The 27,447-nt window shown below is 39.5% G+C and overlaps 1 protein-coding gene across 7 annotated transcripts in view; it reads right to left on the bottom strand.

The window, feature by feature from the left end:
- Positions 1-27,447, bottom strand: part of EYA4 (EYA transcriptional coactivator and phosphatase 4) — a 224,079-nt gene that overhangs the window by 170,365 nt on the left and 26,267 nt on the right. For all 7 annotated transcript variants that reach the window (XM_084775148.1, XM_084775155.1, XM_084775150.1 and 4 more), the window contains exon 2: positions 27,135-27,234. In XM_084775148.1, the coding sequence (XP_084631274.1) occupies positions 27,135-27,167 (33 nt within the window). In that variant the 5' untranslated portion in view covers positions 27,168-27,234. The remainder of the gene's footprint in view (positions 1-27,134; positions 27,235-27,447) is intronic.

Below are 27,447 nucleotides of genomic sequence, written 5' to 3'. Positions count from 1 at the left end.
CACACAGAGAACCTATAAAGTTAAAATATACTTGTACACTATGATCCTTTTCTGCTCTATGCTTTAATTCAAAGTAAAAGAACCAGAAGAACACTCTTGTCACTGGTCACTTGTCATTGGTCACTCAATGTTTACAGACACAACAGCTGGGAATTTCTCCTGGGTGTCTGTTTACACAATACACTGCGAATTGCAACTCACTACAGTAACTTAGAGAAAGTCTTACCATCCAATGTAAGTCTACACATTCACACACACCCTACTGCCAACATTCCCCTCTGTTTATTGGGAAATAGACTCTTCAGCCAGGAGATATAATTCCATACATATTTTTGAAGAAATCATATGTATCTATTGAATAAATTCAGAAATGACATGAGCTTCAGATAACAGACAACCTACAGTTACCAGCAGCCTTCCACACCAAATTTTCAGACCTTAAATTTTTTACATTTATGTAACAGTAATGTTTCTTGCAGAACAAGCTGTTCTGTAGCCTTGGGTAAGGATATCCGTGGGAGGATTCTATGGTCTGAATCCCAAATGTTTTGCCTTCATTAGGAAGAGGGTAGTCATTTCTAAGGCACTGTATGTATGAAATGTTTCAACATTTCAGTCTCAGACATGTTTCAGTTCAACTAATAAGTGATACAGCAACTTGAGCTAGAAAACCAATGGCTAGCTCCACCCACCCCACCTCCAATACACATAACAGTTAAATATTCATCAAAAGTTTTATTTAAAAATGTAAACCTTGTGCACATGTGTACAAATATGCCTGTATTTGGAATAAAGCTACCACAGTATATTAGAAAGAAGAGAACGTAGGATACTAACAGAAAATTCAAAGTAACATAATCTTTTTTAAGTATTTGCATTCATTTCTCTGATTTTTTTCTTTAAAGATTTATCTATTTATTATTATGTATACAGTGCTCTGCCTGCATTTACACCTGAGAGCCAGAAGAGGGCATTAGATTACACCATAGATGGATGTGAGCCACCATGTGGTTGCTGGGAACTGAACTCAGGACCTCTGGAAGAGCAGCTAGTGCTCCTAACCTCTGAGTCATCTCTCCAGCCCCTTAACATAATCTTAGTAAGTAAACTTTACCATGAAGCAAACATAAGCAATACTTATTTTTCCTATAAGATACAGCCTTAAAGCAAAACCATTAAAACATACTAAGCGAATGAGAACATGGGCATTCAAAAAGGAATAATCATCTACCACCCACCGTAAGAAATCCAGTACAAAAATGCCGATATGCAAGCACACAGTTCAAATCAAGAAGCATTAACTTTCCTAAGAAGGACCACTCTCCCTAGCCAGGGGGAAGCCCCACCGAGAAGCCTCTAAGCCAGCCCACTATCAGCATCCTGCATGCGCAGCAAAACGGAAGTTCAGAAACAACACCCATGCAATCGTGAGACTTCCCTTCGCCTGGACGCACATGAAGTCTGCTCGCATCCACATTCTGACTGGTGGTTTTCATCTCAGAGGCAGAACCCCTGCTGGTGAACTCCTCAGGGTTTGACTTGCTATCTGAGCAGTGCCCTGATACAGACCCCAGCGTCCCCACGTACATCCTCAGCGTGCACAGCTAAGAACTCTGAGACAAGAACTACAGCGAAAAGAGGCGAGGCTCTCTGACTCTGAACTCTGACGGGAGAGGCCAAGGGAGGGGGTGGGTTTTTATCCTGCACATATGAAGCTCGCCATGCATGCCAGAGATGGACTAGATACCGTGATGGCCTGTGCGTCACCTCTGCATAGGCCATTCCGTGGAATGCTGTAAATGTGACTTCTTGTGTGTAGACGCTCTCCTTGGATGGAACTCCACTTGTTTATAAAAGTTTCGGAAACATTATATGTTCGAGTGATCACATTAGTACAGCATAATGGCATAAAATCCTGAATTAAGCTAAAGAAGAAAAAGGAACCCCACTTTATGACTTGTAGGGAGACTCCAAGTTGGAATAACTTAGCGGGGAAATGTTAGGTTAAAATAAACCTGAGTGCAAATATCACAAGTATGACGAAAAGGGCGTGCAATGGTGACATCTAGCGCGTCCTGCTGTACGGCATGTCTCATTGGCATCACAACTGCCGAGACGATTGGATTGGCTGAGCAGGCTTGGGGTGATGAAAGGATTTGTTGAACTAAGAGGAATATGGATGAAAGTACAAAACGAACAGAAATAGAATAAAGCAAGCACACACTGCATCAAGTAGGAAGGGCAGGAGTAAATAGGAATGTTTAGGTGCCACAATGACGTCTGCTGCTGGCAAATCACCAAAACATCCCCCTCCTGAACAACAAACACAGTGTACAAACGCATGCTCTGAGACTCATCCTAAAATAATAGTGTGTGTGTACTTGCTGCGGATGGATGAATGGCTGTTAGAGAATTGAGGGTAAGACTGAAAATGATGGTGTGGACATTCAGACGCATCCACAGCAGTCTACTGGGCGCTTCCCCAGAGGAAGGAAACGACTATATGAAGGGGAAACACATCTCTCTTTCATTTCATGTACTGAGGAGTAGTTTTACCCCGAAACCTAATGCAGCATTTCGCAGTGATTTATGTATTTGTCAATCCAAGCACATTTACCAAATTAAAGGAGAAACAAACAAATAATAACTGTAGAATTGAACTGTTTGAATAATTCCAGTGGTAAACCAAATAGACATTACTGGTATTATATATTTCTGTCGGGGAGGGGGGAGCGGAAAGCGACAGAGAGAGGGCTGGGGGAGGGGGGAGGGAGGTAGAAAGAGAGGGTGTGGAAGGTCCGTTGCTCTCATTGCTGGCCTGAGAGACGCGATGGATGAGTTTGCTATGACAAACACAGTTTGGTCAAAGCTAGTCTTGAAACTCAAGTCATCTTTGAGCATCTGTCTGTATGGGCCATTATAATCCTGTCCTCAAATGGGACTGAAATTCTATGGAGAACCATGAAGGCTGGCAGACACCTGCTATTTGGCAATTGTGCGACGTGTGTGTGTGTGTGTGTGTGTGTGTGTGTGTGTGTGTGTGTGTGTGTAAATGAATTGCCTGTAGGTGTTTTATTTCTTAACTCTCTAAAGCCTTTGATCTTTGGCTGGCCTTAGGGAATGAATGGAGCATTTTAATTTGGAAGAGCTGTTTAAGGATGATGGCACTACCTTGTGGAATCTCAATCTCTCTCACTTCAATTTCTGCCTATCATTTTCTTTCTTATTCAAAACAACCAAACAATTTACATGGGTTTATATTGTTAGAGTTATTTTTATATAACTGTGTTTGTTTTTCAGTGTCTCTCTTAACCCAGCTGTCATACAAATAATTGAGACTTTTTTTATATTATTTTAACAAGCTTTACAGCAGAAGAACTGAGCAGTTATTGCTCTATTCTTAACCATCTAAGCTAATTTGGCTTCCCTCCAGCTGACATCCCAGAGATACTTGGAATTTGTAGCTTTCCTTGCTGAGCTCTCTCTCTCTCTCTCTCTCTCTCTCTCTCTCTCTCTCTCTCTCTCTCACTCTCACTCTCTCTCACTCTCTCTCTCCTGGTCCTGCCTGGACATCTGCCTGTGGCTCAATACCCTACTTTCTCGACTAATTCCTCCTCCTCTGGCTAACAGGAAGTCCAGCCCTATTCTCTCCCCTGCTCAGTGATCGGCTATAAGATGCTTTATTGCCATGTCAGGGGCAGTGCTTACACAACATTGAGGCAGGAGATTCTCAGAACAAGGATTACAAACAGATATAGGAGACACAGAAACCAGCATTTGAATTGCACAATAACCTTATGCCTATACTGTATGATCTAAAATAAATAAAGTAATCTTATAGTTCAACACAGGCCAAAGCAGAACACTATGTGAGCCACAAGGACACAGAGAAAAGGCTGATGCCTACTGCCTCAAGAGACATCGAGAACATCCAAAGGCAGTTGGCAACTAGTGGGGGGAAAATCACTACATGAACATACACAAGGCAAAGAAAGCCTGGACCAGACAGTTTAAAAGGAAAATAGATAGATGGACACTTCATGAGCCTCTTAGTGTAGAATGAGTAAAAAATTTAATATGAAACCATCTTTAAGTAAGTGCCAAAGGTAGCAAGGTTTTTTTTTAAAGTCAATGGAAAGTAACAACAAAATGATAGGAGTGATGAGCATAATTTCTTTTCTAAATTATCAAGTCATTTCCATGAATTCCACTATTCAACACATACATAAAACAAGTTTACCATTGAGAAAATGCCCTAGCATGTCTTTATGCCATTCAGAAAATATCCTAGTATGCACCTACTTTGATCAACAGTCTTGTTGAAATGTGTTTAGTGATTTAATTCTAGAACCATTCATTATTAAAGCTTGTGAGATTTTCCCCTTGGGAAGTAATCATGGCATGTGAATATTGCACATGTCGCATTAGAGCTAAGTGTCCCCCAAAGGACCATGTATTAGAAGCACCAGATTGGTTCTGTCATCGAGGAGACTTTGAGTTAGAGCCCAATAGCGAGTCTTCTTCTCATTGGGGATTTAAACTAAAAAAGACTGTGAAACCCTGGTCTGTTCATTCATTTTGCAGCCATAACCATGAGGAGAATGGCCTTGTCTTATCCTGTCTTGCATGTCTGACAGAAGTGCCACCAAAGACTCAAAGCAACTAGTCCAATAGCTGTAGATTGCACCTTCCCTGGTGTGATCCCAAACAACGAAGTTCTCTTTATAAACTGATTCTCTCAGATAGTCATCATCACAATGGAGAGGCAGCTCATGAATTCCATCCCTGAGGGCTTAAGGGAGCCATTGAATGAATCACAGTTTTCTATGATTATCAGTACATATTTAGAATATCCAATGAATCTCCAACTAAGTCTACATGGCTAGTAACATTCTGCTAAGGAGAAAAGAAAGCCACCAACCTTTAAAAGAGAATCACTGAAGTGAGAAGTAGAAAAGGCTCCCATTGTAATAAAAACCCATATTCGCCCATACAGGGACATCAGCCTTGCTGGTGTTCTCATGATCCCCAGGAGAAGGAAGGTGTGTTTGTCATGGTGTGTCCTGATGAACTTCACAGCTTTTGTCACATCTGTTGTTGCCATTTGTAAAAACACTATGCCCCCATTCTGGTCACTACTGTACCGCAATATGAAGTTCTGCTATGTAAAACATCTTTTCAGTAGGGAAAATCCAAACATCAGTAAATGAAAAACACATGTGGTCATGGCACATATCTTTAATCCCAGCACTTGGGAGGCAGGCAGGCAGATCTCTGAGTTCAAGGCCAGCCTGGTCTACAGAGTGAGTTCCAGGACAGCCAGGGCTACACAGAGGAACCATGTCTCAAAAAACAAAAAAACTAAAAACTAAAAACAAAAAAGAAAAACAAGAACAAAACAAAAGAGTGTGAATCAGTCCAGGTTACTGGGAGCAGATTTTTCAACACATCCCAATTCCACATGTTTCCTGCTGGTGCTCAATCCTTTTGTTTCTATTAATTAATTTATTTATTTTTGGTTTTTCGAAACAGGGTTTCCCTGTGTAGCCTTGGCTGTCCTGGACTCACTTTGTAGACCAGGCTGGCCTTGAACTGACAGCGATCTGCCTGCTTCTGCCTCCCGAGTGCTGGCATTAAAGGCGTGTGCCACCTCGCCCGGCCTCAGTCCTTCTGTTTCAAAGCCCCATGAATCCACTTTAGTCACCTTTATTGCTGCTATGTTCAACATTTTTTTAAAATATTTCCTCCTCTTTTCTATCAGTTACATGTATTTTGCATCCCTGCTCTTTTACCGTTTTTAGGGAGAATTTGGCAAATGTTCTGAACTTCAAAATCTCACAGCAAAATTTATTCTGGGCCAGCATTTTTCCATAAAATTATTACTTCTGTATAATTTCTCAACTAAAAAACAAAGTATGTGTGTAACTGGAGGAGTACTGTACCTGAAGGTTGAAGTTGTCCTAAGAGGGGAAAACTATCCTGGAAGACACTTAACGAGTTACAAGTGCTAGGAAAATGTTCTAGAAACAAAAAACAGGCTGTTACAGTCACCAACCTGCAGCTATCCTGAGCGGCTTTGGCCAAACATAGCTTAGTGGCCTTGAAACTGAAAGCCTAAAGGACCTGGGGATCATAGATCAGTATTGTTTTGAAGTGTCCCACCCACCTCGTTCTCCAATGAGCCACCTCCTCTCCATGGGATTAAGTTTTCCCTCAGTTTAAACATGTGGTTTTTGCTGGGAGTAGTTAGCGAGATGCCATCGTTTATATAGAATGATCTTTAAAGTTCTATGAATAAGTCGGTCGCCAGCCCAAATTACACACTGTAATGGACAAGGAAGGAAAACAGGGGGACTTTGAGGTTGGTTCACTGTAAAGTCCAACTTCGGCTAGAAATTTCCAATGGTTGGGGAAGTTCCTACCGCCAACTACCAAAAGGAAAGAGCTATGGAGTATTTTATACTTTCCTATAAAACATTTTATGGGCTTAAAATGTTTAACAGTTAAACATGGTGAAGACAATAAAATAGAAATAAAAATTAACCATTTTTAACATTAGCATTTATTAATATGGTACTTCTATTGCTGTTAAGTTTAGTTGAAAATGTGGTTTCCATGAAGAATGCAGCTTTATATTACTGTTCCCAGAGGTTAAAAAGAAAATAAATAGCTTAGCATTTTATTATTATGTAGGAAAATTATTCCTCTTTGTAAAGAATAATAAAAGTAGACATGTACGTATACAAGTTTTCATGAAAATGACACCAACAATAGTTAAATTTGGCATGCATACCAATGGAAGGAGTTAGTATGGCTAGCCTAAAAGTAAAATTGATGCCAGAGATGGTCCCATTTTTTCTACAAATGGAAATTTGTCTTTAGGTTTGTTCTAAGTACAAATTTAAATAGTCCTCCTAAAGTCCACAAATTAAAAATCAACAGCAGAAATTAGAAATTCTCAAAGTGCTTTCAGGGGATGTCAATAATGTTTGTGCATGACACCCCAGTATCACTCCCCAAGCACACAATCACACATAGACGTGAGTATTGCTACCCACACTCATGTCGTGTGTGTTTTCCAAAGCTTGGCATTAAATAGATAATACTCAAATTATCTTTCAGTTTTTGAAATTCAACTCAGAAGTCATGAGTAATTTGTAACAGATGAATAATTTGCCAAATGTATGCTTCCGTCACTCTAACCACGCACCGCACTCAAAAGCACCACTCGATAGTATCACAAAACCTTATAAGCTTTCCTTTGCTCAAAAGAGTGATGTTAATTCATGCACAGTGTGGCCCATGCCTGTATTTCCAGGACTAGGAAGGCTGAGGCAGGATTGTCAAAAGTTTGAGGCAAGCCTTGGCTACATAGCAAGCCCTTGTCCTTCCCAAAAACATCTTCCTTCCTTCCATCCCTCTCTCCCTTCCTTTCCTCCTTCCTTCCCTCCCTCCCTCCCTCCCTCCCTCCCTCCTTCCTTCCTTCATCTCTCTGTCTCCCCTCCCTCCCTCCCTTCTTTCTTTCTTTCTTTTTTCTTTTCTTTTCTTTTCTTTTCTGAGACAGGGTTTTTCTGTGCAGCCTTGGCTGTCCTGGACTCACTTTGTAAACTAGGCTGGCCTCGAACTCAGTAAGGTTTAGTAGGTTTTTTCTTTTATAAAAATTATTTTGAAGGGTGAACAATAAGCATTCTAACATAGCCTGACTTAGAAAAGTATGACCCCAGGAAGATAGATCTCCGTGGAAAGCACTGGAGAATTTACTTACATTTTCTTTTTGGCATTGGTTTCTAATTATCTTACAAAAACCATGACGAGGTCAACTCAACAGGAATAAACAACTGTTCCTCCATAGCTTGCCGTCAGCCCCCAAAGAGCCTATATATTCATGCAATAGGTATAATTCTAATATAATGTTCTACATCTGCTAAGCTGATTCCTCAATAGGCTTAGAATAAAATAATTAAATGGGTGAAGAGCATAGCAAGCAGTGCCCCAAACTAGCAGCTGTTAAAGGGGAAGAAGCCAGGGTTATTGCAGACCTTTTTGTAACAAACAATGGAAAACAGAGCTCAAAATTATAGCATAAAAATAAATTGTTGAAAGCCAAATGTATCTGACTAACTGAATTTTGGTTACAGAATTTTGCATTTGGATACTTAAATTAGTTGGATTTTTTCCAATTGAACAGCAAAAATTAGTCCCAGAAAGATTTATGACTAATTAAATTATCCCAATTTGCATCTGTTTTTTTTTAAAGCCAGAATATATACCATAGAGCAACCAGAATACAAAGATAAAGGAACATTTCTTCAACCTAAGGGTTTTTTTCATCTAAAATAATAGCAGCAATTTTTAAATATGAACCGAAGTGAGGCATATATGATGACCAGAGACACAGTTTCTACTTTTCACATAGTTACCTGAAGGCTACCGGAGAATAGGAGTAGCCTGGAAGGCAGTCTCCCAAGGCCTCGCAGGAAGACGCTTATCCTGGGACACTCGCCCCATCTCCCGAGGCTGAGGATAACTTCTTACCATACGAGAATGGGAGAATTTCCAGCTCCCAAAAAGAAAAGCTGCCCCCAAGTTCTTTCACCCTCATACTCTCTCACACACATGCATCCAGAGTGGGACCTTTGTCTTTAAGAAAGGAGGAATAAGCCGGGTGGTGGTGGTGGTGTGCTCCTTTAATTCCAGCACTCCAGAGGCAGAGACAGGTGGATCCGCTGTGAGTTCGAGGCCAGCCTGATCTACAAAGCAAATCCAGGACAGCCTAGGCTACAGAGGAAAAACCCTGTCTCGAAAAAGAAAAAGAAAGATCGAATAAAACATGATATGCATGAGTTATGGGAAGAGTTTTAAAGCATGAAAAGCTAATAGGTAAAAAAATGGAGGTGAGACTAGGAGGAAGTGGGGATGGGGAGAGTGGATTCTAACAGTTGTTAGGAGGAAGGCACTCGGGGGAGCTACTGCATGGGGAGTTGAGGGTCCCAAGCAGCATCTACTGTGTATACAAAAAGCTAGAAGAAAAGCTGCGCAATTGCTCATCATAAAGAAATGGTAACTATTTCAAGAGGTAGCTCTGTTCGCACTGGTTTAAATGGTACAAGATGTACACACTTATGGAAACATCAGATGGTGCCACCATACTGTGTACAATGATCATGTTTATGTGCCATTTAAAAATAAACAAAAACATTAAAATGAATCAAGAGAAAAATAGTAATCTTCAAATATTGGGGATTTTTTAAAAATAAATAACTCTATATATAACCCCAGATAGCCCTACTCCACAAGGAGATGCAAAGTAAACACAAAAGTGTGTGGTTATATGTGATGCCGTAGAAGTATATAAGAAAGTCATATTGTTCTATGTTAATATTCAAGCATTTTATTATTGTGCATTTGTTTTACAAAATAATAGAACTTGTCATGCTATTTTTACACATGTATATAGTATACTTTGATCATACTTTCACTAAATCTTTTGTCCCCTCCTTTCTCCCCCACTGGGGCCCTCCCTCTTCTACTTTCGTGTATTCGTTTTTAAGCCCATGTTCTGAGTTCTGAATGTGATTTTTTAAAATGGGGTATAGTCAGGCGTGCTGGTGCATGCCTTTAATCCCAGCACTAGGGAGACAGAGGAAGGTGGACTGCTATGAATTTGAGGCCAACCTGGTCTACAAAGTGAGTCCAGGACAGCCAAGGCTACAGAGAGAAACTCTGTCTCAAAATAATGTGGTGCTTATGTGAGTCTGTCTTATTCACATAACACACCGAACAGCATTTCTATAAATTTTCCTAAAATGGCATAACTTTGTTGTAGTGCCTGAATTAAAACCATACTCTGAGAGTGCAGTCCTTTAATAAAAATTGTAAAGAACACATAAGAAGGAAGAAGAGGGTACTGTGACTGAAACAAGAAAGAGGATAACACACAGACAGGAAACACAGAGAGTTCTATGCAATGGATTCTTTCTGGGTATCTAAACCGTGCTTCATGGCAGGCCCCATGGACAGCAGGAGATGGCCAATGGGACACAAACTCAAGGATGGTCTTTTTGTGGATTTTTGGTGCCATATTGCTTTGGGGGTATATTTTTTGTCTGACTTTTTTGTCTTTGCTTGTATATTATGTTTTTCAGTTTTGTGTGTGTTTGTGTGTGTGTTTATTGTATTTTTATTGTTTTTGTTTCTTTTCTTCTGGATTGTTTATTTTACTTGCCTGTCTCCTAAAGTAATAGAGAAAGAGGTTAGAGTTAGATTGCTGGGAAGGAAATGGGAGGAAATGACAGGAGATGGCAGGAGATGGGGAAGGTGAACCACAACCAGAATACATTTTATGAATAAAAATTTTCAATTAAAAACTAAAAATTTAAATAATTTTCAAAAATTATAGAGTAAAAGGTATAATAGAAAAAAGAGCTTTACTACATGTCAAAATGTATCAAAAGAAAATATCCTAAAAACTGAATTAAAAAACAGTATACATTATAGAAATTTAATAAAAAGAAAAATTCAAAAGATAAAAATATAGTAGCTTCTTTAAAATAATAATAAAAATATGATTTTGAAAAATCAATATAAGTTTGCACCCCCACCAGCAATGGAGGAGTGTTCCCCTTTCTCCACATCCTCGCCAGCATGTGCTATCACTTGAGTTTTTGATCTTAGCCAGTCTGAAGGGTATTGGATAGAATCTTAAAGTCATTTTGATTTGCATTTCCCTTATGACTAAGGATGTTGAGCATTAAATTAATAATTAATATTCTTGAATATATTTTTCATTTAGATTTGGCTAAACATTAGACAATGTAGCCAATGATTTTGTTGTAATATGTGATTATTCAAACACATCTTTATTAGGATTTACCATGGAATCCACTAGTAAACCCTTTACTGGTCTCACAAAATAATATTTTCAGGGCTTATCATATTTAGTCATGTCCTAGGACTATTGCAAATAGTCTGTAGAGTCATTGAAGTCTAAAAATCTATAGAAATACTATTACCAAAATCTTGGCCCATAAGAACCCCCAAAGTTACCATGGGATAGTTAATAATTTTTCATGTGAAGCATAGGATATTTGTATGATATTTTTACTTTACAATGAGAACTGATGGCTGTATGAGGGCAAAAATATATGATAAAATAACATTTGTAGGAGATAATTATATAATTATTTATATTTGAAATAATTGCATATGTATGGAATTTAACATACATATATGTAGAAGTTAAACTGCTTCCAAAGCAGAGTGAGATGGTAAATAGAATGTGAAATCCCAGTGATCAGCTAATATGTTGCTAAAAGTGAGGTGATTTTTTTTTGGAGGTAGAAATTACTAAAGATTTTATCAAGCAATTTTAACTATTTTATTTTTAATTTATGTTTATCTGCATGTTTGTATGTGCACTGTGTGCATGCAGTGCCCTCAGAGACCAGAAGAGGGCATCAATCCCCTATAAGTAAAGTTGTAGACAATTGTGAGCCAATACGTCCTCTACAAGAGCATCATGTGCTCTTAAACACTGAGCCATCTTTTTTTTTCTGCAACTTATGAAGCAATTTTTAATCCAAATGCAGCACAGTGCTTCCATGCTAGCTTTTCCCACTAAGCTGGTGGGTAAGTATCTTTTAGCTATTCATCCAGGCTGTATCACTCCAGAGGAAATGATGTGAATACAATACTCCCTTGGCCATTCCAGATGATTCTCACAGAGAGAAGATTGTTTAAAACAAGCTAACCAGCCAGTCCTCAGGGCTTTCCTGATCTTCTCCACTCACGCTGCCCACAGACCCGTCCGTCTGCTTCTCTCTTCACTAGTAGTGCACATACCTTGGAACCTAAGTGAATACTACACAGCTTTCAGGAAGACAGTGCACCCACCACAGTGACTGTGACTAAGCTCGCCATTCCAAGAGAAAAGTTTACTTGCCTTCCTTGTAGACAACCCCCAAGATTGGCAAATGTCAGCCTGGAAAAGATCTAGCTCCAAAATAAACATTGACGTGGGTACATTATCTAAACGTCATGCACGGTTTTATTGGCCATCTATTGAAGGGGTGAGCCAGAAGGTGTGGTTTATACCAAATTATTAGGAACCATTCCTGAGCATTTTTGTAAATAGTACTATCAATCAAAACATGAAACAAAGATTTGTTGGAAAATGTTTACAAGGCTTTACAACAAAAAGTCTATATTCTCATTACATTTAAAGGTGAATACAAGAAGCTATAAGGGTCTAAGTAAAGATTTTTAAATATTTTAAGAGAATAAGTAATTTTAGTTCACTAAGCAGTTTAGTTTTGAGGCTTTCATCAGCCTAAAATATATACATTTCAGAATTGCTATATGTCCATTTTCTTATTCTGCTTAAGCTCTAAGATAATGATTTTTCTCTCCTAAAGCTGTGATAGTGTCTTGTGAACTCTCAACTTAAACACCTTTACTTTCTACAAGTTGAGGACTATCATATCTTATAAAACAATGTATTGTTCTGGTCAAGCAAAAATATTAAGTTGAAGCTATAGAAAAATGTATACTTAAGTCTCTTTAAAGACAATATTTAAAAATAGTTTTGTGGGGTTTTATATATTTTATTTTTAAAAGTAAACATAATATTTCAGTCCAACCATAAAAAATCTATTAACTACAAAAATTATATTCATAACTACAGTCTTAGATCTCCTCTGATTCAATTTAAGTAAAATATTCTGAAGCCAAAACTCAATAAAGGACCTTTTAAATGATATATTAAATTTGTTTTGAGCATTTTAGAAGCAGTGTGGAACTTATACAGAGAGACAAGGAGTTTTTTAAGATAAAACACCATGCATTTATGTAAAGTATTGAACTCCGAGTCAGAAAATCTAAATTCAATGCCTGCTTTCCCATGCTGCATCTATGACTTAAATGGCTTCCTTCCTCTCCTTGGTCTCAGAGTTACCGCCTATTAAAGGAGATAAAGTTTTCATAGCCATGAGCACTGGGAAGACTTACACACACTCTGTGTAGTACTGCATTCCCTAGTAAGCAAAAGTGGTGACCGTAGGGATGTCTCTCTCCTGAGATTATTGCTGTAAGTGTAAATTGGTGGGATAGTTTATAGCTAGTGCTTGGGATGATGCCTGGCTTGTAGAAATGGCTCATTAGCTACTACTTACTGCTGTATTGTTATTGTGTAGGAATGGTGCAAGCACGGTGGCAAAAGGAGAAAAGTCTAGCCAAACAGTGAAATCAAGTGAACCCACATAACGATTCAAGACTGGCTGGAATTTTTTTCAGCATGTATGGGTGGCTGGGTGTGCTTGTGCCCAAAGTCAACTTTGGGTGTCATTCTTCAAGAGCCTTCTCCCTTGAGATCTGAAACCGGTTTCTTATGGGGATCTGGGACTAGCTCCCCAGCAGCTTCCTGCTGGGATCCCAGATGCATGTCCCAGCCCCCCCCCACCCCCCACCCCCCACCCCCATCCCCACCCCCCGCAGCCAGTTGTTTGCATGAAGGCTGGCAATCAAACTCAAGTTCTTTCCTTTGTAAGACAAGCCCTTTGCCTACCTAGCCATCCCTCCAGCTAGGCTATGTAGAGGATTGACCTGCCTCTGACTCATAGAAGGTTAGGGGCACTAGGCTGAAGAGCCTAGTGACATTCCCAGTCTATTCTTAGTGAACACAAGTCAATTCCAAAGGAGAGGTGGCTGTGCTTAGCCGCGGACTCCCACTAAGAACCAGCACAGCACATGACACATTCTGCTGATGCTTTTAGGGAACTCTGAACTTTATCTCCCAAGACTGAAAGGAAACCTGAACACAACACTGTTTAACTTCATTGGTTTAGCTCTTTGTGCAGCCAGGATGAATGTCACGATCTATAAAAAACACTCAAAACCTCAGGGAGCTAGGACGGATGTTGGAATTCTTTCCAAGCGTGGAAGAAGTGATTCAGGATGCAGAGATGAGAGATGTGCTGGAGGCTCCTATGGAGACTCAGCTCACATTCATCATGCGCTGGGTCTTGGAACAGCTTTCGCTTTGTCCCAGATGGTGGCTTAAATACACTTCAAACTATTGTTGGCTTATATAGTACATGACAGAAGGTAATTTAAATGCAATGTCCCAACTGTATATTTGTTTGGGTTCTAACACTTACTGTGTATGCAATAAATGTCCTACTAGGAAAATAATAAAACATATTTTCTTTGTACATAAATCATCCTCTGCTTTGTTACAGTGATTGCAAAGCACGGATTAATGACACATGATGCTTATTTTCCTTCTCAAGACTCTACTGAGAATCCTCATCAAGTCCAGTACTTTTATGACAAGTTCAAGTGAGTTATAAATGAGACAGTTTATCCCTTATATTTGGCTTATAGGGATAACTGTTTAAATATAAATAACTATTTAAATAAATACATCAGTCTATGTGTTAAACATTGTAAGATGTGTCAATGGCCATAACACTGTGTTACTGAGAAGAAAGGGGAAGAGAATTTGGAGAGCAAAGAGTAAGAATATAATTCATAATCTGAATATGATAATTTAATATAAATTTTTTAACAAGTCACCATGTTAAAATATTCAGTTGCTCAGAAATCTGGAGAGAATAAAAAAAATGTCCCCCCCACAGGGGAACAAACTTTCAAATGGGACAAAGAGCTCATCAAACTAAGGCTGCACAGGGTAATGAACATGAAGGACATCTATTGTAGCACTGGCTCTACCAGTTACTGGCTACAGAAAGTTATTCTGCTTACCAGTTCTATCACATACAAAGTGAGGAGCTGGTCTCTAAAGTCCTTCCATCACATCGTTGTTGTTGTTGTTGCCTCCTCCTCCTCCTTCTCTACTCCCTCTCCCTCTCCCTCTGCTTCTTCTTCTTCTTCTTCTTCTTCTTCTTCTTCTTCTTCTTCTTCTTCTTCTTCTTCTTTTTCTTCTTCTTCTTCTTTCTCATCCTGTGACAACCTTGTGCACTCCACCCCATAAGAGCATGACTTCCAGAGCCAAACCATCGTATTCTCACTTAAACTGCTAGTTAACTAAGATAATCATTTAACATATCTTTGCTCTAATCCCTGTTCTTGTAATTTGTGACAATAATGGTATAATATAAATGCACTTTCTACATAATAGGGAAAAGGGTCAACAAGTATGATAGAATCTTTTAACATCATTAATACAGTTTAGAACACACACGTGCACACACACACACATACACACATACACCATATCATAACTGTGAGAAAAGTTGCTATTCCTTAAAAAGGTTTCAAATGATGATAGGCCTATGTAGTGGAGATATGTCCTCTTTATGTTTATTTTCTTACATATTTATTCTTTGGAATAATCTACCTGAGTAAATATATAAAGGGAAGTCTAATGGAAAACTACAGCCCTGGTTTCTATTTACTGATGCTACAATCTTGGATGTGCTCAAGTACCCTGGTGGTACGAATGGACACTGTATAACCATAGCCAGCACAGTAGACTGCTAAGAAGAATTTCAAAGAGGCTGCACTGAGAATGCACGTGCTAAAAGTTATCTGCCAAGAGATAATTATCTTTCCTTCTATAGCTGTTTTGGGGTAATATGTTAACTGAGAATGAAATATTATTTTCTCTGTCTTGGATAAAGGTCTTTATCATATAGTTGCATACCATGCCAATCAAGGAAAGGCATGTCTCCACTTTACATGTGAGAAAAATAGGAGGCAGTAGAATTTCATAGAAATGAAAAGGCGAGAACAAAACCCACACTCTAGAACATACACTTGACTGCTGTGTTACGGTGTCTTACAACATGAGTTCAATGTTCCTTTCTATAGCACATACAACCCTCTCAGATCTGACCTGGCAGGCTACTCCATACATCTTCCGGTTTGTGATTCCTAGTGTACTACACATGGCCAATCATCTCTGATACACTAGTCCTTCATTCTAAAGCAATCTTCTCTTTTATTTTTCCTCCTTCTCCTTTGCCCACACTCATATTTATGGATTTGACTGGGAAATTAGAAGAAAATTACTTATATCTTCCTAAAACAGAGTCTCATGTGGGGTGCCTCCTCTGGCTCTACAGAACACTGCATGTGCTCCCAGAGCTGCACATTTTATGATATTAAAATTTGTCTTCCTCACTGGATAATATTAATACTTCAAGCATTGTTACCACATAACATCTATTCTACATTTTCTCTAGTGAACATCATCCCTCAACTATGGCATTATAGTTAAGCAACGTGTAAAATCATATACATATATACCAATTTTACAAAGATATTATTGTTAAACACCAATTAAATGCATTAGTTATGAAATGTATATATTTTACATGAGTTTTTAAAATAAACCTACAGATTCAGAATTGTTGGGTCTATTCATAGGATAGTCATCTAAAATAAGAGTGTAGCGCTATGAAGTATAAAGACATCCTTGGCAACTTCAAAAGCAATCACACTAAATTTTCAAATTTTTGTTGAGTAAATATTTTAACTTCCTGTTCACAATTTAAATGTATTGTTTAAATCCGGGTCAAAATGAAGTGACCCAAATACACACTCTGTTACATAAAAGGTCCAGAGGATGAAATTACATCTCTCTCTAATAAGGTCCTTTGAAATTCTATACTAGTGTAACTTAGCAGCCAAATTATTTGTCTACTGCTAATGCTGATTGAGCAGTAAATAATAACTAGGGGGGAAACCAAACACATAAAGTAGGATGCTTCACACCAAGTAGGATGCTTCACACCAAGGAGGACGCTTCACACCAAGGAGGATGCTTCACACCTTTTTAGTGTTTTTAAATGACCCTGAGCTGCCAATTTCAGCTAGAGTTCAAATATAATAATTTAATAAGCCTTTATATGAAGCAGGAGTTTGTCTGTGTGTTTTACAGGGCCTTATCCAAATATCAAGAAAGCCTAAGCCAAACCACTGTTCGATACTTTGCATGGGTGTTGAAGTCGATCAAGGAACCTTGCTGCTGTGGATATGATAGGGAGCAAAGACACTGTCTGTCTAACTTGCCTCTGTAGAATACAAAATTTGGAGAAGGTAATCGACCCCTTTGGCCTATGCAACGAGAGCTCCAGCCCTCGCGAGTGTGGAAAGAAGAGAGGGAGATAAACCGTGCAAGAACTGTGTTGCAAAAGAAAGGAGAGGGTGCTTTTGAACCTTCCATCTTGTAGAAAAACTGCTGTGTACTCTAAATTCTGCCTAATATCTTTTTATTTAACCAGTAAATTGAGAAGTAAACATGATCTATCTCACGCTGTCCTCATTTTGCCTTTTTCACACGGCTTCTGGTATGACAAATCTATGAATTGAAGAAAAGGTTAAATAAGGAAAAAAATGAATTCAGATCTAATATTTTCCATCTTCTATATAAAATATGTATAACGTTGCTAAAGATCTTTTGTTAAAGGCAGTTTGGGATTGGGAAATTAAAAGATAAGGAAGCGTCCTCCATGCAGCTCTGTAGTGCTTGGAGACTACCATCTCTTGAGCAAGACTTCTTAGGTTCAAATTCTACCTTTCTTGCAAGCAAGATGGCCCTCTGGATTGGAGTCTAGGGGGCAGCAACGATGCCCACGTGATCAAAATGGTGGTGAGTAAACAAGTTCATGTACTTGCATGTGTTATGTGCACATTTACTTATAAAACTGATAAAGACCATGGCAGCTACTGCATGCAACATAAAAGTCAGCGTGGGTGTCTGGGGCTCAGACCCTAGGTGTACGACTGTTCATGTAGGCCTGCTGCAGCTGAGGCTAAATGGAAGCCAAGCAGGAGAAGCAGTTGATGTTTGATCTCTTTTTCAACCCTAGTTTGTTTGTTTTTCTTCCCTAACCTTCTTCCACTCTGCTATCTTAACTCCTGCCAAGGAAGTTAACACATGCTCTGCAACAAGTTTACCTTTCTGAGGCTGCCTCCCCAACCCCGTCCATTTTAACTGCTGTAAGAAGAGCACCTTGTAAGTCTACGTCAAGTAGCATATGGCATACTTCCATCAAACTTGATTCAGTTACATCAATAAAACAGTCGCCTTTGTTATCGATGTTGATGTCCACCAAATATCACACAAGCAGCTCCTTCTGGTGACAACAATGTTTTCACTATTCAGTAGCTGTCCTTCTCTTTTCTTGTGATTTCAATGAAAAACAAATACATAAACCTTTCGATTCCAACGCACATGATTCCAACGACATGATTTTGCTGAAGCTGAAAACACCTGAATTATTTATGTGCTGGGTTTCAAATCGCCTACCATGTTTAGACAATGGCTATTGCAAATCCTCTTTATACTACTTAAGCCCTCGGTGCTACCCTGCTCCCATGCACTCCCTGACCTTGTATGAACAGATGTACGTGGCTTCGGCATTGCTGAAATACTAGTGCCACATGGGAAAGGGCCTTGGAATTCTTGAGGATGCTTGGGTGAACATTCCCAGAGTCAGAGTGTGAAAAACCTTGTCTTCTTTCTGTTCTTCATCAAGACTCGTTCCCCTTAGGCAATAACCTGATTACATTGTCCGTGGATGGATCTGGATCGCTTCTCAAGCCTTGTTATCAGTTCTACACAGGTCTCCATTAAATTGCTACCCTGCTTCTCTTTAAGCTTCCAAGCTCTCTCTTACTTCCTTATTCTCCTCCATGTGCCTTCTGGCCACATCTCTAATGGGACTTCATTCTGAAATGCCACCGCTGACCTGTCAATCAACTTGTGAAAAAGTCTCTTTCTCAGTCACCATCTGTTTGACCTCTTCAAACATACAGTAGGAGCCATGCTTCCAGAAAGTTCTCTTGGTCTATGGCTCTGGGAACTTCTGTCCCACTAGTTATCTTGTTTTCCATCAGCACATCTCAGTCTCTCCCAGTTCATGTGCTCTGCTCCTTCATTAGTGTGCAAGTCTCCTATGCCTGTGTTCCTTCTTCTGTCCTTGTCTTACACACTGGTCCTTCTCAGAAGCATCCCTGAAACAAAGGACTGTTCTGCTTCCTACGGGCACCCTGACGTGGCCCAACAGAGTTCCACTAGTTGATAGTTCGACATCTTCTGGGAAAACTTATACTCCAACACACCTATCTCTTTCCTTATGTCACTGACTCCCATTCCTGAACTCTGTTTATGGCATCTCCAGAGACTTAAACTTCATAACAATTCTTTTCTGTGTCCACTTCTATACCTACACGTTCTTCTAGTAACCCAGTCCAGTTAGGTACCAAGTTCAGCACTGCTTCCTCTTCAAGCTCCTCCCCCTAATCTTTGTCTTTTTCCATTGTCAGGTCATTACTTCATACCATAGACTACCAGAACACGGATAGTAGTCTGCTCTCTGCTTCTATTAAGGTTCTATCACAATATATTTGTGTATTAAATTGATATACATGGCCGACTTCATATTTCAGCCCAAATTGTTAGTTCATATAGAAACTATGATTATAAAATCAAAACTACTACATATGATCTTTTCCTTTAGGGAAAATCTTTAAGAGTGACCTCCCTGCCCCCCTCCCCAGTTCAGGTCATTTGAGTTCATGCATAAACAGCTTTAAGACTCCCTAAGTTACCCTCCTACTCCTGTCTCATAAGTCTGATAGCCTTCTAGGTTTAATCTCATTTCCTGCCATTTCCCTAGACTTTATTTCTCCATAGAAGCAACCCTACAACAAAACCTGCCATTCTTCATTTACATTCCTATGAATAACTTAATTTTCCTAAAAATACTATATTGTTTTCTTACTCAAAACTGATATAATCATGTCTGAGTTGTCAATGCAGAGACAGAAGGTGACATCATCTAATATATCTCGGTATGTTGTACAGTAAGAGCATCAGGATGGCTGCCCAGGAACATCAGTTTGACTTTAAAGTTCTTTTTAGTCTGTCTCTGCTTCTCCACTGTACTTCCCATTCCCCACATCTTCATACTCCCAGAACTTCTAATTTGGAAATCCCAGTCCATCCTGGACTGATTAAAAACAAAACAAAACAAAACCCTTACCCCCTTCTGTTTGTACCTCTGATATGTATTCATTCCCCCATGTTTGTGGCCAATATAAGATATACCACCATTTGAAGAGCTCCTGGAGATGTCAGAATGTGTTCGCTGAAACACAGATACAGTGTGTTCCTGACTGAATCGCAGATACAATGTGTTCTTGTCTGAGTTCCAGATGTGATGTGTTCCTGCAGAGGAGTTTCCTGGTGGTCGGACAGGGCACAGTGGATTCTAATCCACCACTGTTAAAACACTTTGTTTGCTTTTCTTCTAGTCTGTTTTTACATCTTTGCCTCCCCATCCTAGGTCCCTCAAAGATGTTTTACAACATGGTATATTAAAAGGTCAAGAAATCTAACTCGATGTAGTATTTTAGATACTACATTCAAGATTATAAATAAGTAACTCCTTGAAGTGAGGAGTGCTACAGATCATGGTCCTTGATACCCCCTCCCTTTGCAGAAGACATTTGGTAATGTCTCAAAACCTTTTTTTTTTTTTAATTGTCACAAAAAGAAGGAAGGGGCTGCTACTGACATCTAGTGGGTATATATCAGAGATGCTGCTAGGAATCATACCTTGTACAAGACCGTCCCTCCGCTGCCACCCCACAACAGAGCTAACCAGCTCAAATATGAGGAAAGTCAAGGACCATGCTGCTGTGGCCAATTCTTTGCCAAGACAGAAAGTCTAGATATCACATGGACAGATGTAGTTAATAAGAAATGATAACTCTGACAAGAAATAGTTCGGCCTAGATATTTTATGGTTCTGGTTACTTTGATGGAAATTTTGAACTGAATGATGTATCAGCACGTGTTCATAAATGTATGCCTACACCGCTCCTCCCTACACTGAGATATAGATGAGCCCAGTAACTAAAACCTGGGTATGTGGTTACTACAAATATTGGAAGGAAGCACAACAAACAAAAGTCAATACATGTGGAAACATATTCTCGTGGAACAATTCAGTCTTATGAGTTTGTGCAGTAGGTCTGAGCAATTATCTTATATTTTGTATATAATGCCATCTCCACTATCCTTACATTTGAAGTAACTGATGATTTCATCCGTTTAGCTTTTCTTCTCTAGACTTAATTCTTTTGCTGGCTTCCATCAACTTCCTTTCTCTAATTGCTCCTGATACCCTGAAGCCCCCCCAACTCTGTACGTGCAGTCTAGCCTCCTTATTTGAGGTCCACATGGTAGTATATGACCAACCAACATCTCTTCTTTATGGCTAACAGCAAGGAGACTTCCTCATGACTCCATCAGCTTAATGAGACTCTTTCCCCCATGCAGTGCCTTGGCAATCCAGATTCTTCCTCACTCATAATGGCTCTCAAGCTTTCTAATGCCCTTTAATGCAGTTCCTTATTTTGTGGTGACTCCCAACCATAAAGTTACTTCATAGCTGTAGTTTTGCTGCTACTGTTATGAATCATAATGTAACTACCTGACAAGAATAATAACTGATATACAAACCCCCACAGGCTGTGAATTAGGAGCACAGATGAACCACAAGACTATGTAGGAGCTTTCACAGTCTCAGCCTGGAGATGACACCAATACCCCGTGCTCCTCTATTTCAGAGCAGAACGTGTTATGTGGTCTGGTCCTAGTGGAAGAAGACTGGCGTGTACAGACTGACAGCCGAGGAAAGAAGACTGTAGAACAAGGTTAGTGAAAATAGCATTGTGTCTGAGGTGGATGCAGCTCCTGATCTCCACTCCAGACTAGTCCCTTCAGGGCATCACATCTCAGTCAGTGTCAGTCATGTCCCTCTCAGGACTCAGGACAAAGAAATCATCCATGACTCCCTTCTTTTTCCAACAGTGTGTGACCAACGCATCAGCAAGAGGTCACCTTATTCTTGTCCTTACAACAGTTTCTGACTCAAGCACTACTCACCACCTCTAATGCTCTTCTGGTAACTCAATTTTGTACCAAAATCCAGGGTCATCTTTTAAAAAAAAAAATTGTGTCATAGCGTGGCCTTAAAAGTTCTTAGCATGGTGCTGCTCAAAGAATGTTAGCTTGTTTTATCAGTGAATTATTCCCTTTGCCATATTTTTTTCCAACAGGTTACATCACATTCATCACAGTAAACTTTCCCATTTCTTGATAATTACTCAAGAAGGAATCCTTGAGCTCAAGATCATCCCACGGCTTTAGATGCCACTAGACTGATGCTGACCTTCCTGGAACAACCGGAAGCACCTCCACACTGCCGTGGAAGTAATCTCTATGGCCCCTCACTGCCCTTGTCTATCACCCCAGCAGCACTGGTTGGCCTTCATCCCAAGTGCCAGGCAACTATTACCCTGAAGATTTCCTATTGCTGATCCCTCTAACCCAAACCCCTTGCCCCAGATGTCCACATGACGAGTTCCTTCATTCCCTTTGGGTCTTCACATGACATCTGCTCAGTTAGACTTTTCTGACTCTTTCCCTAAACTATGGCAGCCCTTCACCTACCCAATCTGCCCCTTAAGCACTTCTTGCATTCCTTCTTGACCTATTTGGATTTTTTTCCCCTTACATTATTATTCCCTGCATACTTTGCTTAATGGTTTACCCTACACCAGAATACAACAAATTGCAGGAACTGTAATGTTTTTTAGATTTGTTTACCAAGTACTCCATAAATAATAACTTAATAAATTAATTGTTAACTGTCCAAATCCACTTTAAAACAACTACAGAACGGAGACCGACACAATAGCACACGAACTTGTGTGATACTCAACTGTGTGGCAAGGTAGAAATTCTGTGGCATTATCTTTTCATTTAAAGTTGAACATGCTTCCTAGACATCAGCACATGATCCATAAATACTTATTTGTGGAGACCGTTGAATTTTACTTAATTCCATACACTTCACAGTCTTAGAGCTGCTCATTAAAGCATTTACCGATGAAGACTATGCAATTGGTTCATGATTATAATTTTATTATAATTATAGTGATTATAATGATAAAAAGGTGTAATTTACACTTCTCTCCTAGACCCATATTTAATACATTTGATTGACATTTAACTAAACTGTAATCCAACTGATTTTCTTAATACCTACTTCAAGGCACCTATTTCAATTGATGAGAGCAACCTCAATTTGGGCATAAGGATATCCGCTGACAGTAGGTTCTCCTAAGGATGGCTTTCCAAATGTGGAAAAATGTCACGCTATTAAAATCTCTGTTTGATTTCCAGTTTGGTATTTGTGAAAAAAAATCATAAACAATAAATGTTAAAAGTTTCAAAAGCAGTATTTAATAAAATATGCTCCTAACATGAGAGTGGACTGAGCTAGTGACCACATTGAGGTAGACAGGAATGCTGAGGCCCTGGGTATATAACATTTAAAGAAGTAATTCTACAGTGAACTATAACTTACTCACCTGATTTCACTAGTACCCACTGATATGCCATTGTGTAACCTATAGTATTTAAAGTTGATTTTGGATGATCAAGTTATAGGCTTGAAATAAAGAACAGTCTATTCATTCAAAGCATTTTGTGTTATATCATAAATTCAAGCCAGACTTTATCACATTAGTTTGAATGAATGAGACGAAAGGGGGGAAGAACCAGCAGCGATGCCCCACTCCATCATTACAGAAGGCCTACACATACAGCTCAGTGTGCAATGACCCTACAGGTGTTATAAAACCAGCAGCGATGCCCCATTCCATCAATGCCTATACAGCTAAGTGTGTAATGACCCTACAGGTGTTATAAAATCAGCAGTGATACCCCATTCCATCAATGCCTATACAGCTAAGTGTGTAATGACCCTACAGGTGTTATAAAACCAGCAGTGATACCCCATTCCATCAATGCCTATACAGCTAAGTGTGTAATGACCCTACAGGTGTTATAAAATCAGCAGTGATACCCCATTCCATCAATGCCTATACAGCTTAGTGTGCAATGACCTTACAGGTGTTATAAAACCAGCAGCGATACCCCACTCCACCATTACAGAACACCTACACATACAGCTCAGTGTGCAATGACCCTACAGGTGTTATAAAATCAGCAGCGATGCCTCACTCCATCAACGCCGATATAGCTTAGTGTGCAACGACCTTACAGGTGTTATAAAACCAGCAGCGATACCTCACTCCATCATTACAGAATGCCTACACATACAGCTTAGTGTGCAATGACCTTACAGGTGTTATAGAAAATGCTACAAGCTGTCCATTCTTTATTTGAATTCCAGGAATACGATTAGCTCACATTATCAAGGGAAGCATTCCTAAATATGAACTAAACTCACAGCTTTCACAGTTATCAAGAACAGTGTGTTTAGATGCCGGAGAGATGGCACCAGAGTTATCAATGCAAGCTACCACATCGAGCTTTTAATCTGTGTGCTGGGACTCAGAACTCTGGCCCTCATCTGTTCAGTAGACCTTTTACTGACTGAGCCATCCTCAGAACAGGCACTAATCCTAACGGATACTTGGTGGAGCACACACACCGGCACATCATGCAACATGCATTTATCATTCCCCCAACTCTTCAGATGAGAATGAGTTCAAGTGATTTCTCAATGTCTATACTGTATTTGCCAGTGATGTCTGGCCCTACAGCCCAAGCCTTTGACTACCAATACAATACTGCATAATGAAAAAGCCTTTAAAGGTTTTAGAGTGAGATGAATGCACGTTCAGTTCTAAATCTGGGTCCTTAACTGCTGCTTGACCTTGACAGTTTCTGTGCAATGTCTTCATCTGTGTAATCAGCCTTTAGATTAATAGTGCGAGGCTATGGTGAAGATCAAGAAGAACGTGTGCAAAGCCCTGGATGGCGCGTGCAGGCGGCGTGAATCACGCTAACAATTGTATCCACACCCTGGAATTTCCACCTTATGACTTGTAATTCCATCCCATTCATTCTATATATCAATAAATACCATGCTTTTCAAAAAGTTTTGAGAAATTAATGCAATCCCCAAGATTTAAAGTTATTTAATGATTTAATTAAAATATCAATAATTATTTTTATTTTAAAGGGGGCAAGTCTTAGATTTTGGGGTGTTTTGTTTTGTTTTGTTTTTGCCCATAATGATGGATGACACAATATAAAATGTCTCGCTGTCAGATATAGCTAGATGAGGAAGAAAGTCATGGACTTGGAGAAAGATCCTCACCCCCACCCCCAGACACAATGCCATGAGAAGCCCAAATCTGCACACTTTTGAGATGAGTAAGGCAGTCTATGTATTAGAAGCAAACAGGTCATACCAGAGCCGCAGACATCACTGAGATACTTGGCTCGCACTTGGCTGCACAGATACATCACCAAGAACTTAAACCAAAGCAATATTTCAACCATGAAATATCACTGGAAGGATTTAGAAACACAATTCACAAGTGCTGGCCACTGTCTTGTCAAAGGTGATCTAGACTGTGAGTGACACCTCAGCCTTACATTAAGTGTGACTACATGTCCTCCTTAACTTTAACTGCATTAAAGCAGACACTCTGTTACATTTATATGTTTAAGAATAGATATGTACTAATACATACAATTACATATATATTAACAATTACAGGAAAAAGTAATGGGTTTTAGAAAGAGTAAGGTGGTACATGGGAGGAGTTAGAAGAAGGGAAGTGGGAAAATGATATAATCACATTACATTTTTTTTAATTGAAGATGTATTAGAAAATAAAGTACATAATCCTTCTCATTTGGATGTATTCCATAGAATAACTGGTGAGTCAAGAAAGAAGAGAGAGAGAGAGAGAGAGAGAGAGAGAGAGAGAGAGAGAGAGGGAGAGATTTTTAAGTGAATCTCAGAGTGTTAGAACAAAGGACATATCACAGCCCTCAGATGACATAACCATTTCACTGTTGACATTAAGGCACACGGTCTCACTCACAGACATATGATCCCAGCAAAAGGCACCAATCATACAAAGGCGTGTAGGAGAGAGGCAGCCATCATGATGACTGGAACCTACTTGCCCGAGTTCTACTTTTGGAAGTTGTTTTAAAGCCTTTGCCTGTCATTGTCAGCTTTGTCCATGAAATCAGTTTTTAAGACTCCCCTGTCTACTGGTCAGTTTCAAGCATCACAGCACTGTGACTGCTCACCATGCGTTCCTTGTGATGATGACACAGGAAGTGAGTAGTGCTACAGTTATGTAATAAAGTCGTACTAAGGTGTCCTCTAAATGCGGACTCTAGAACGTTGATGTATATATCTTAATTATCTGCTAGAAAACAAATGAAATCAGTTTAGAATAGCAGCTTTTGACCACAACACACATTGGTTTTTGTGTTAACATGGAATGCATTGCACACATCTTTTCTTTAGTGCCATTGCTGTATGCAAGTGTCTTGTCCTTGGTTGTCCCTGGAAAACCTTAGACTTTAAGGTCAATCATGCTCTTACAAGCTAAGGAGAAATAGCTACTCCATGGAACGCATTCTTGGTGGTATAAATATCATTTTCCCTACGGCCGCACTAGTTGCCTGTGTGTGGAACAACCAGGGCGATAGACTTCAGAAATCAGGCCCCTAGTGGCACACAATATAGAATTAATGTCTTTGAGACCCTACCAATGAGTCAGGAGGAGAAGCCGACCAAGCCTCTCCCTACAGGAAGACAGAATCTTAATAGGATTGTAACCAAGCTGCCACATTCTTGGGCCTATGATAAATCTAGTGAAATAAGGAGAGCCCTTGAGTACTGTGGTTTCCATGCACGAGATGAGCAATTGGCCAGTGATATCCTCTCTCCTATTATACTCCGATAGCCAGCAATATATGAGCCATCCAGCTGTCTTGGAACAAAACATAACAGATGAAGCGCATAAAATTGCTCAGACTGTCTAAACACACAGCATGATTTCAACACCCCTAGCCCTCCAGCCTCAGACTCTGCAAATGGAGCATCAAGGGAGACATCAAAATGTGACGTCATCATTCAGCAGGAACTACACACACTGCCAGAGAGCTATTTTATGGCCTTACAAGACAATTCAAAAATCAACAAAATATATTCAACCGGAAGCCTTACTGCTGACAATAGGTTCCTTTCTAACAATAATTTGGCTAGTCTTACCACCTCTTTTCAAAGAAGGACTGAGGTTAAGTTAAGACTTACTGATTGCTCATTTAGGTCCTGGGTGTCTTCCATGTGGCTCTCTGGCTTCTCTTGCCACTCCCACACAGAGGCAGCAGTCCGTGAACTCAAAATTGACTATCTAAAACAAAAAGGATAGAAATAGAAAAGAAAAGGATTATTTGTACTCATGTTCAGACTCATCGACACACACAAAGATTTAGCAAGATAGTTGGCAGTACGTAGGATGTAGGTGAGCATTTTAAAGAAAGAAGTGGGACATTAGTTTATTTCCATATCATACATAAAGAATGATCTTGTAAAAAAAAAATAGTGAAACTGATCTATGTGAATA

This window comes from Acomys minous (genome assembly GCF_964271855.1).
Source record: "Acomys minous genome assembly, chromosome: 3".
NCBI classification, from domain to species: domain Eukaryota; kingdom Metazoa; phylum Chordata; class Mammalia; order Rodentia; family Muridae; genus Acomys; species Acomys minous.
The sequence above is the reverse complement of the archived record's forward strand: the minus strand, read 5'-3'. Positions and strand labels throughout refer to the sequence as shown.